Source organism: Notolabrus celidotus, chromosome 9 (assembly GCF_009762535.1).
Source record: "Notolabrus celidotus isolate fNotCel1 chromosome 9, fNotCel1.pri, whole genome shotgun sequence".
Classification (NCBI taxonomy): Eukaryota; Metazoa; Chordata; class Actinopteri; order Labriformes; family Labridae; genus Notolabrus; species Notolabrus celidotus.
Window position 1 is genome coordinate 10,368,973 of NC_048280.1, and position 12,009 is coordinate 10,380,981.

The following is a 12,009-nucleotide window of genomic DNA, read 5'->3' on the forward strand; positions in this document are numbered from 1 at the left end:
GTCACTAAGCTGGTCTCAAAATAAAGGTCGGACTCTTGGAGATGCAAAACTACTCATCATTAAAGAGATATGGGCAGCAGGGTGTTTGGTTTCAGGCTCCTAATTCAAATGGTTATGTTTAGTTGTGTTTGTCTGGATAAATACATGTAATTCTTGAGTTTCAAATGTTGTTAAGTTTAAAAGTTTGTGCTCGTGGATGTTTATAGGATCGTACATATGCAACAAAAATCCAAGAGCAACAAGAACAAAGCTTGAAATCAGAAAACAAGAGTGAAGCAAACCGTGAATTTAACAGCTGCAGGCTAACAGCGCCATGCTTCACACTATCAGACTGAAACAACAGCAGCCATGATAAGTGTACTTCAGGTGCTTATGTCCATATAAAGAAAAGTTTGGTCAAAATGACTTAAAAGTGTAGCAACCTGACAGACTGTCCTTCATGTTTATCAGCTGATCAATTATAGTTTTGCTTAAATCTGTCTTCCAATGTTCCAGGATGTACACTCAAAGGTGTTTGAGTCCATCAGTTTTCACCTCAGTGCAGTAAATGAAATCTAATCAGACGTAGCATAAAAGGCACTGTGTTATTTCTACAAGCCAATAGAAGAAAATCCAAGAGAAATCATGGGTGTATCACTGACAGCTTTCACAAAGAATGCCCAAAAGTCCAGACAGAAAAAATCCAGGGAGAGAATGGAGAGCTGTGTGACCTCCAAACAAAGACCAAACAGTTTCACAGAAACCTGTCAGACAGAATCCAGAGAGCGTCCGCAGGAGTCTGAACTGAGGGCCGAACCGAGAGCACAGGTCAGACTGGAGAGAGGGCGCTGAGGGCGAGCTTGTTAGTTTGTTCAACGCCCACAGAATCAAAACACACAAACACAAACACAAACACACACACACACATACACATACACAGACACATACACACACACACACACACACACACACACACACACACACACACACACACAGACTGAGTGCATTCTCTACTCATGAGATATGAGAAACAGTAAAATAAAAATGCCTCTGATCATTACTCGTAGGTAAGAAATTTATATCAAAAGTAAAAGACATTTTGGGAAATATAAGTTGTTGTTTTGTTTGCTAAGAAAAATCATTACTTCTATCATGATAAAACTGTTACCATGGAGATACAGCCAGCAGCTTCTTAGAACTAGCTTAGCATAAAGACTAGAAACAAAGGGAATAGCTAGCTAGACTTTGTTTGAAGCTAAAAATATGTTTACCACTCAGCTGTAGTGCTCATTATTTATATATTATTTCTTAATTAATTAATAAATACTTTTTCTCAATTGGTTTCAGTGATTCCCTGGTGCTACAGCTTACATGAACAACAACACAATAACCTGCTAGTATGAAAACTACGCTTCCAACAAGGCGAGGCATTTTCCCCCGGTTTCTAATTTTTAAGTTAAGCTAATCTAAGCTAACCCTCTCCTGATCATAGCTTCTTATTTAGCGTTCAAACCTGCAAATTGTGTTATTCTTCTCATTTAACTCAGCAAGATCGATGATGAGCTGTTCTCATGATGAAGCCAAGTATGTATTTAAGTATGTTGTCTGCATGATAGTCCGCCTAAAAAGGTTAATGTAACCAGTCTAATGTCTTGAACATGTGTTCTTGAACTAAATACCACCAAAATGCTACACACTCCGTTTTGGATAGAGTTGTAAACTGGCACAAAAGTGATATTATACTTATTTATAAAAGCATAGCAAATAAAAGATGCAGATTTGGTACCAGCTATTAGCTAACACTGCCTGAAGACAAGATATTAAAGTCAAAATCTGAGATTGCTGCCTTAAGATGTCACATTAATAAGAGCTGTTCAGTTCTAACAAAAAGAAAGAAGTAATAATTTACCAAATTTCCACAGGATATTGAGCAAAGTGTTCGTTAAACCTATTGTTGACCACGTGCTAACGTGTTCTCATTGGCTATCAATGTGCACCTGTGTTTTAAGAGTGTGCGGTGTTCACATCTATAGAAACACGACTTTGGAACCCACTGACTGTCCTAGACGATGTATGCCCCTGTAACATTCGCCAATTTCTTATTCTTTTCAGTGTAGCCATTAGTGATTAAAGACTGTCAGCCACAACTTTCTTCTCCATGTACTTCATTGTTTAGTCCAATTAGCAATTTCAGAGGCAACTGTGTGTTTGGATGAAAAGCAAAGTGAAGTTCACTCCTCCAAATATGTCTGCAAGTAAATACTGTCATTTCTTAACCTAATGCATCCCCCAGAGTGGCACCGTTTCTGGGGAGTCTCAGCTTCATTGTAAATAGAGGGTTAAAACAAGGCTTCACTCTGGTTTATTTCACACTTAAAAACCTGAAAATTAACCTGGTTTTCTGGTTTGCAGGTATTTTGTCAGGTAGTAGAATAAGAGACTAAAGTAGTAGCAGAATTTGAAGACATCAAAACCACAATGAGCTAACGTTTTGGAGGACAATCTCTAAAGCTCACTGCAACTTTTTGCCCACGGCTATTTACATACAACCTTATACAACACTAGTGAGCATCGTCTTTCTATTTGAGTATGTTTATGTTGTGTAAAAAATAAAAAAGCAAAACAAAGGACCGAAAGTTTAAAGGTATTTTACCCGGTAATGCATTTACAAGATTCAGTGCACATAAACATTCACTCATCCTCACAACAAAAAGCCACTCAGTAAAAAAAAAAAAAATCTCTGTGCTTGGTTTTGTTTCTTCGTTTTGATCCACGTCCAATGTCCAAAAAGTCTGCTTCCGTTAGTTCCATTCAAATCCTTGTATACACTTTAAAAACTGTACATGGGTAAGAGAGTCATCACCATTTGAACAGCAATGCTCCTAGTAGTTGACCTCGTAGACGGTCGCCTTCTTGTCCCCTGAGCCCGTCACGATGTACTTATCATCGATGGAGATGTCACAGCTCAGCACTGAAGAAGACTCCTTTGACTGCAGTGAGAAAAAAAGTTGTGATAGAATGTAAAAAAGTGCACTTCAGAGCAACAGATAATGGATGAAGGCCACATGTGTGACAGGCAGATGTTGAACAGAAGACTTAATCTGATTTGTTTCTTTGTCCAATCCAAAAATCTTTTCAAAGTAAAGTGCACTCAGCTCCCTCTATAACTTGGTCTCTTATTTCTAAAAACTCTGATGAAGGCTTCTTGTACAAATGTTCATGTCCTTGATACACAGTCATGTCCCAGGAAGAGCTGAGTGTGTGGCTCCATTTTTACTTTTCTAAGATGTCAGGTTTCTCTGTATTCACTCTCCTCTGCTTGTGTTTATAAGCCTTTCACCACCTCTCCTGTCTTTAATTTAACTCTGTTTTTAGTGACTTTCCTCCCACAGAGGCTTACAGTCACAGAGCAGAGAGGTTTTTGATGTCTTTCTCAGAGATATTTCAACTAAACTATTAGTCAGCTCTGTGCTTTCAGCTGCCTATCTGCTATGTGTGTGTTTAAGGGGTGTGAACTTACCTGGAATATGCTGGCTCCATATGGGGTTCTCCATGCATTTAGAAGATTGTCTTTTCCTGTGCTCACAAACCATTTCCCTGTGGGGGAATTATAGCTTTATTTAACCACATGAAGAAAAATATTTGCCCCAAATTTCAAACCATATCTCAGTTTTGACTGTCAAGTACCACTTATAGCTCTACTTTGAGAAGTTAAATTGAAAATTGTATATATTATTAAAGATGCATTTATGTAAGTAACTTCTTAACTGTATTTATCGAGAGGGGGGGCGTTACACTTGGGAGTGTACTAAAAACTAATGGTTGAATGGTAAAATGGTAAATGGTTCATTTCTGACCACTCAAAGCACTTTTACACTACTCGTGGCATTCACCCACTGATGGCATAGGCTGCTATATAGTAAGGGACTATCAGTATTAACCACATTTGTACACAATTACACACTGCTGAACAACAGTGGTAGCCGTTTAGGGTTCAGTGTCTTGCCCAAGGACACTTCGGCATGTGACTGCAGGAGCTGGGATCGAACCACCAACCTTACGATTGATAGACGACCAACTCTACCGACTGAGCCACAGTAACCCCATTCAAACTTGTATGTGGAAATCGTCTTCATAGATTTGTTGATTCTTACCACAGTGAGCAAATCTTAGTGAGAGCACGCAGCTTTCATGCAGGTGGAGCTGGTATTTGTCAGGTTTGGTGACATGCAGGACCTCCACATTGTTGTTCTCCATCCCCACTGCCAGCCACTCGCCTGTTGGACAGTATCCCAGGGAGAAGATCTGCAAATAAAAGCAAAAAAGTAAATGCATCTGTAACACTTTATACATATATGACACGTAATCATCCCGGGCAGTATGAGACGACTATCTTTATCAGAACGTGAAGATTGCATTTTTCCGTGTGGATGGTTGTCATTAACATATTAATGGATGTTGCATGCTTTCTGCACCATCATAAACATTTCAGTCTCTGACATACTAATCAGGCAAAACTGATTCTAATATCATATTAAGTATGCAGCACTCCTGCAAGCGGGACTGTTGGAAAAAGCAATTACCCATCATGAAATGAGGTGAGGAACGATTCAGTCGTGTGTGCTTTTTTAAAACATTAAGGATATTTTACAGATAATGAAGACCAAAAAACAAGCACGATATGCCGCTGAGTGCTTAATAAACCTGAAAAACACAATGGTGTTTTTCTCTTTGTCAAATCACGGGTGTCAAATTTGCCGGAGCTGTGTTTTTTTTAGTGAGGGTGTGAAGGTGTTAGAACAGAAGTGATTGGATAGCATAAGTACTCTGTTGGTCATGTCTCTCCCTGTCTGCCCTGCCCTCTCTGATCCCTCTCTTTAATGCACACTCACCTCCTCCTGTGCACACTCAGATTGTAAAATGGTTCTTTTCAGGAAAAATTGCAGTAATGGTCTTCTATTGCTGCTCTCCTCCTCAACCTGAAAAAATGGAATTCTACCGGCCTGTGTTATTATTGTTCTCAGTACTTGAACATCAGGAAGGAAACCAGAGCTCAGTCCGACCTTTATTGGGGGTTAAATGATCTGAACTGAGCTTGTAAATTACTGCAATAAAGCAAAGCCCAAGAGAATAATCACACATACTGAAAATTGCTGCAACTTTTCCTGGGATACACTATTTCCAAAATTCTGAGGCTTTTACTTCAACTATAAAATGATCATAAAGAAGCCAAACCTGTTTGCAGCTTGCTCACACTGCAAACTACCAAAGGGACTGAACAGTGTCTGCTTTATAGCTACACAAACTATGATTAATATAGCCTGAAGCATACATACAGCAGTATCAGCAGTTTATAAGGAAGTGTTGTTGAAGTGTTTGAGCTAAGGAACGGGGGTACGTGTAGGTGAGGGATTATTCTCTTCTGCACCTGAGAGGTGAAGTCGTGCTGCTGCAGCTGCCGTCCCTCCCTCAGGTCCCAGGACCGCACCGTGTTGTCCAGGCCTCCAGTCCACAGCTTGGTCCCGTCATTGGAGATGTCTATGCAGCTGGCTCCGTCTGTGTGGCCCTGGAACTGTCTGCAGAAACACACAATCAAGACAAGGTCAAAAACCTGGTGTGTGTCAAAGGAAAGAAAAAGTATAGCATGTAAATATGTATTTTGATTAATGAGGGAAGAGATCATTTGAATGGTTTGATTTGAACCTGCACATTGATACCACTGAAAGGCTTTCATCAATATGTATGAGGAACACTGCTTTATGTCAGGACCTGAGCATCGGGTTCCCCCATGAGTAATTTGTTTGTCTACCAAGTCCAAACAAAACTCCCAACTTATGGTGACAGCGAGACTTTGTTCTCAAGTTTTTAAAAGAAGTCTGCTTTTCCAGAAACACAGACTGTGAACTTCACACCTTTCTACCTCAGGCGTAGCAGCACAGCAGCACCCACAGGACAAAAAATTACATTCATATGTTGTAATAGAAACCCGAAATGAGGTAAAGTACTGAATTATGACTTAAATAACATTGCAACTCAATACAACCTCAGCTCTACAGAATCTGTACAATTTAAAGGGGTATTTTATAGGCATCTCGATTTCACAGAAAACAGTGAGTGTGAGGAATCGATGCAGGATTTTGGGGTTACAAAGTGAGAGATATGACTACAAGAAGCTGCCTGCACTCATAATTTGAAAAAATATAATCATTTGCTGTTCTATTAGTATGTTTTCTTTTGGGTTTAGGAGGTAGAAATTATTTGTTGTCTCTGTTTTGTTTGTTTTTTAAGGTTTGAGTTTATTGTAACATATCTAGACTTAACAGAATGGCAGTTCAATGAATCTGATCAATGGTTCAGCACTTATCAAACCTTTAAAAAATCCCCCCTCCCCAGCTCCGTACCTGACCAGAGTCTGGTTGTGAAGATCCCAGACGGCGATGTTTCCATCTGAGCAGCAGGAGAAGCACACCTTTGAGTCGGGGCTTATGGCCAGAGCGTAACACGCCGGTGCTGACGATGTTAGTTCAGCTTTGATTCGTGGAGTGGGTGTGGCCAAATCCCAAATCGACAAAGTACTTGCCTCTCCCCCAACAATGAGAGTCCGCCCATCCGGTAAGAGCCGACAGGAGCGGATGTAGTTATCTCTGTTCTGATGTGAGAAACACACTTTCATCAATAAAACGTAAAAAGAAAACGGGTCAGCGTGTTTGTATGTAAGGGTCATTGCACTCACAAGGCAGTCCAGCTGGGATACAGGGGTCTTGTTTCCCGGGTGGCTGATGTCCCACACCTTGACGCAGCCCTTGCCCCCAGTGTAGACGTGACGTGTGGGATTACTGATGGTGACAGCACACACCACCTCCCCATGGCTCAGAGTATTGATCTGCCGTGCGTGGCGAGGAATGCCGGGGCCGATCAGCGAGTCCGGAGGAAAGGGCACCGGCTGCATTTGTCCATCAGCGCTCACATGAAAGGAGTACGCTCTGTGAGAGGAAAAAAATGTGGTGGTATAAAGGGTGGTGAGGGGAGGAGGGGTGGAGGGGACAGAGAGAAATGATTGTGAACATTGATGAATGAAACCTTGCTGTAATCTTGCTCTTTAAGAACAAAGACAGGGAACGTACGGTTTTCCTCCGGGGATGCCCGACAGGTTGGGAGGAAGTCCAGGGACACGTATGTGGTGGTGAGGATCAAATCCTACCTGCAGAGCAGTTTGGAAAGGAGTAAAAAGAAAGCTGTTTACAGGCAGCACATTTGAATCATATGAAGCTCTTAAAACAAGATTCAGCATTCAGGAATTAAAAATGCAAGCTAGAGAAACAAGTCCATGTCTCAAGTCCTGTAGCTGCTCAAGCTACCTGCTAAATAATACTGTCTCATAGCAAATTTTTCCAAATGTTAGCCCTTAAGGATGATGTTTCACACAGCTCGATATCTATTAATTCAAATCACATTTAAAATAATTGGACTAAGGAAAAAGAATGAAGTGGTAAAATAATCTTAATGTCTTAACATCAAAACCAGCATACTCTAATTGTCTCAATATGTGCACGTGTTTGTGTTTTTGCATACCACTTGTGTGCGTCCATAAGCTGCCACTGCAGCAGCAGCCACTGCACTCATCTGTGGGGAGATGTTATGCAGACCAGTGTATGCCGCTCCTGCTCCACTCAGCTCTCCGTTCATACCCGGGTGGGGGACCATCCCGAACGGACTCGGGTACGAGCACGGCACTGCCAGAGGTGTACGAAGACCAGGAGCTACAAGACAAATTTCTGTTACAACCTACAAAAAAATTATGGAGGTTGTTAAATGTGTGTGGCAAATGTTTTATTATACACTGCCGGTTTTATTCTCACTATTAAATATTAGATTTGTCAAATCTTTTGTTTTGCTGGACAGTAACCAGATTTCCAACAAAGACAGCTATGCGCTGACCTAAACTACAAAGGGAAAATTGATGTCTGTCAATGCTGGATTATGAGGCATGCTTCAGTCAAGCTTGTTTGCAAACTCACCCAGGGTCTCAATCCCTGGTGGTTTACTGGGTGCAGTCCTGAGGCCTGGGGTGGAGGTGCTGCTGGGTGTTGGGGCATCAGAGCGAGATGTTGGGGTGCTAGACTTGGACACAGGTGTAGTGGACTTCTCGTTCTAAGACAAAGTAATCACAAAAGGTGTGAAAACTTGTGTAAACACTGATATCCTGTAGAGCATGTTTCACTTTGCAGTGATCATGCTTTGACTGAACTCATGACTCATAGAAGAAACAATTCAGCCAAAATATATGGCGTTTTTTCCACTACAATTTATACCTCTATTCGCACACCACATTATTTATCATTTCTTGATTGCTGTTTGCCTCCAGACCGTCTTACCTTCTATACCTCTACTTTAATATAGAGAAGCCCCATAAAAAAGCAGGAACAAGAAGATCAAAAGGCTTAAATTACCCAGAAGACTCACCAAATTAATCTCTTTGGATTTGGATGAAGGCGTGCTGCTGGAGGAGGCGACAGAGGAAGGACTCAGCGGGGCGTCCTTCTTCAACAGACGACGCTTGTCCAATCCGTTCTCTCGAGGTGAGTGGGCGGGACTTCCTCTGGGAGACGCCGGATCCTGTGGTGGGTGAGCGAAAGATGAACAAAGATGAGAGAGTAAGATGGATTTATTTTTCCTGATCAGGCGTCACAGAAGAAGGAATTGTGCTGACATGTACCTCATTAGAGACGTCTACCACCAGGTTGTCATCACTCTTCTCTCCATCACTTTCCTGAGATAGACACATAGGAGACACATTTGATTTTTTCTACATGGTGAAAAATTGTAAACTCTTTTTTGACCAGCATTTCCACGTCTGTGTTAAAATGTGTGTATTTCATCTATTTCTCTTTTTTTTATCTGCTCTATTTTTGGTTCAATATGAAAAAGAACAGACTCCAGGTTTTTTTTTAAGTGTTATAGCAAAAAGAGGAAAAACTCAGCTCCAAGATGATCAGTGCTATTAAATTTAATATCCCATTTATTTGATAGATAATAAAATAGAAATTAGATACAGTCATAAAAAAGGGTAATCATAAAATCAATGATTTAATTAAGACCATAAAGACTGTTTTAATCATTCCTCTGGCATTTGTCCTTTTATATTTGACATGTTTTAATTATCTGATAAAGTGGTTAAAATTGCTCTATTAAGTAAAATCCAGATGGCTTTTTTTGGCTGAGTTCCAATCCATAAACTGAGTTCCAATCTGAGTGTTATCCTTTGCCATGTCAGACTTCTCTCTGACTTTGACATCTGTGTGTTCAAATGTGGCTCATATACCAACAACACCTGTCTGTTAGATTTTCCATGCTTTTAAAATGTCATTTTTTAAACTTGACTTTTTATCCTAAAATGGTAAATATTTGATTGTAATTACAAAAGTGTGGAATCCGTTGTTGGGACAAAAATAGCCAAAACATTCAGAGAAATAATCTGCTCTTTTTTTTTTGTTTTTTTTCCCTCAAGAAAAACACAGAGTTGATAAAAGACTAAACTTATAAAGTCAGAAAAGTCAGACAGATTAGATTCACACTCACATATCGTGTGGAGGCACACTCCTTGTCATCCGTCTTCTGTTTCTTGCTGTCGGACGAGTAATCGCTCGAACTTCTGTGCTTCTCTCCTGCACGAAAACTGGCTGAAGGAGACACAGATGAGCTCTGGAAGAAACAAGAACCATACATTTTGAAATATTAAAAGATGCAATTTAATTTGAAGACATGAGCTAGAAACTGGCCTGGGATGCATTGATAGTTTACCGTATGACAATGACAGGGACAACATTTTGCTGTTGAAGCAAAATCCTTCACAATAATCTGCCAAGATCCTATGTATTTACTAAAAGCAGATAACAACTCCAGGCTATTTGCATAATAACATGGCAAAAGTGAGAAAGAAAGAAAGAAAGAAAGAAAGAAAGAAAGAAAGAAAGAAAGAAAGAAAGAAAGAAAGAAAGAAAGAAAGAAAGAAAGAAAGAAAGAAAGAAAGAAAGAAAGAAAGAAAGAAAGAAAGAAAGAAAGAAAGAAAGAAATTTAAAGAAGAATAATGGAAAGGAAGAAAGCTATATAGAAAATAATAAGACAAAGTAAGAAAAAAATGAAAGAAAGAGTAAAGGAAAGAATGAAAAAGCAAGCAAGAAACAAACCAACAAAGAATGTAAAAAAAAGAAAGAAATAAAAAGACAGAAACAAACAAACCAACAAACAACCAAACAAACAAACCAACAAACAAAGAAGGTACATCTGTACATCTCTGCCTGTCTATACCCCTTTCTAGATTCTTGAGGTCTGCTGATCAGCTGGTTCTTGTGGTCCCTGAGACGAGGCTAAAGACTGTGGTTGACCATACCTTCTTAGAAGTCTTAACTGTGGAATGAGCTATCCCCGAAATCTAAATGTCCCTCACCTTACATCACTTTAAACCTCAGCTGAAAGCTTAGTTTTATTTCTTGGCATTACTGTGCAGCATTGAAACGGACTGCTCTTCAACTAACAGTGTTTTATATTGGTTCCAATTTAGAGCTAAAACTGGTATAATATCCAAAAAATACTTTTGGAGAGAGACACTAGAAGTAATCAAACATGATGAATGAGGTTGCTTCAGATATGTGCTATGTGCTCAGATAAGCCTGCTATGCTGGTCCTACAGTCTGTTGTAAATTCATGCTATCTGAGTGAAGAAGAGCTTGGACTAAATGCTTGGATTGTCTTCCCCTTTCTCTTTCTTTGAACTCTGATCTGATGAGGAAGTTAACTGATGTCTTATTCCCTGGACAAGGTTAAAAATCCTCACTAAGCTACTCCTTAAATACTGCAGATCTTTTGAATATGTCAAGACTTCCACCTTGAGCTTAATAAGGAGAAATCTGAAGAGAAGGAGAAAAGACTGATCCACTCCTCCTCCTCTGCTGGATTTAAACCTCACTTTAGAAACTCCTCTGCCTGTCACAACCACTTTTCTTTTCCTCTATCACACAATACCAAAGCAGCGCTGCATCCCAGACAGTATGACTACCCCATCGTGACTTGAACTCAGCGGCATTATTCTGGAAATGGGCGATGAGGAGTTGCTGCATTGATGTCTCTCTTTTGCCTAATCAAATATGGCATCCTTTAAATACCAATACTGAAGCATTAATCCTCTTTGAGGAGCAAAGATCAAAATAAGGTCAACTAAACATTTCCCCTCTTGCTCTGCATGTCCCTGCTGATTTCCCCCAACCCTCCCCAGCCTCCCCTCTCTCTCTCCCTCTCTCTCATTGGGAGGCGCTCCTTACCCCGCAGACGATGGACGGGGAGAAGAAAAATAAAGCAGGACCTTTAACTCGACCTTTCCTCTAACTCACGCGTGCAACCTTTCCACTGCCCTTTGCCGTGCTGCAAGTGTTGATGACAGAGATTCTGTGGGGGAGGAGGTCGTTTTGTATATGCGTGTGTGTGTTTGCGCGTGCGTGTGTGTGTGTGGTCCAGCAGCAGTTGTACCTGTTTACATTCAAGTACTGCGTATGTGCAAACAATGTTGAGATGTCAGTGTGTGTACAGGTGTGTGACTCTTCTTGAGTGAGAGGCAGCAGACTGATCCTCTCTCTCTCTCTCTCTCTCTCTCTCTCTCAGAGTGACTGGGTTAATTAGCCTGCAAATTAGCTCTTTCAAAAAACATCAAGGCAAATTAATTTGGCTGCAGAGACAAATGAAGGCTCCGCCGGCAGTACACGCGTTATGAGTGTGAAAAGGCGCGTGGTGTCGCCGGGTGAGAGCATTCATTTAGCAGCACATCTTAATTATATTTGCCTCCCGCTCCAAATTGATTCTGCGACTCGTGATAATGATACCTGTAACCTCTGCTGTTTAGTAAACAATACGACTCTGTGTTGTCTCTGCAGTAATGAGAGGCCCAGAATGACCCGCGCTTCTCTTGTTTGCTTTAATGTTGTTAAGCAGCATGAAGTCAAGGGCAGCAATCCTCAAGGTGGGTGTTTGTGCTGCATT

General features: G+C 40.6%; 1 protein-coding gene across 8 annotated transcripts in view; it reads right to left on the reverse strand.

The window, feature by feature from the left end:
• Positions 1-2,325: 2,325 nt before the first annotated feature.
• LOC117819451 (transducin-like enhancer protein 4) overlaps positions 2,326-12,009 on the reverse strand; it is a 63,609-nt gene continuing 53,925 nt past the window's right edge. For all 8 annotated transcript variants that reach the window (XM_034692829.1, XM_034692827.1, XM_034692828.1 and 5 more), the window contains 12 exons: positions 9,559-9,681; positions 8,696-8,749; positions 8,443-8,595; positions 7,998-8,130; positions 7,552-7,739; positions 7,104-7,180; positions 6,713-6,962; positions 6,381-6,628; positions 5,408-5,555; positions 4,134-4,284; positions 3,500-3,576; positions 2,326-2,969 (listed from right to left, as the gene is read on the reverse strand). In XM_034692829.1, coding sequence (XP_034548720.1) covers positions 2,862-2,969; positions 3,500-3,576; positions 4,134-4,284; positions 5,408-5,555; positions 6,381-6,628; positions 6,713-6,962; positions 7,104-7,180; positions 7,552-7,739; positions 7,998-8,130; positions 8,443-8,595; positions 8,696-8,749; positions 9,559-9,681 — 1,710 coding nt within the window. In that variant the 3' untranslated portion in view covers positions 2,326-2,861. The remainder of the gene's footprint in view (positions 2,970-3,499; positions 3,577-4,133; positions 4,285-5,407; positions 5,556-6,380; positions 6,629-6,712; positions 6,963-7,103; positions 7,181-7,551; positions 7,740-7,997; positions 8,131-8,442; positions 8,596-8,695; positions 8,750-9,558; positions 9,682-12,009) is intronic.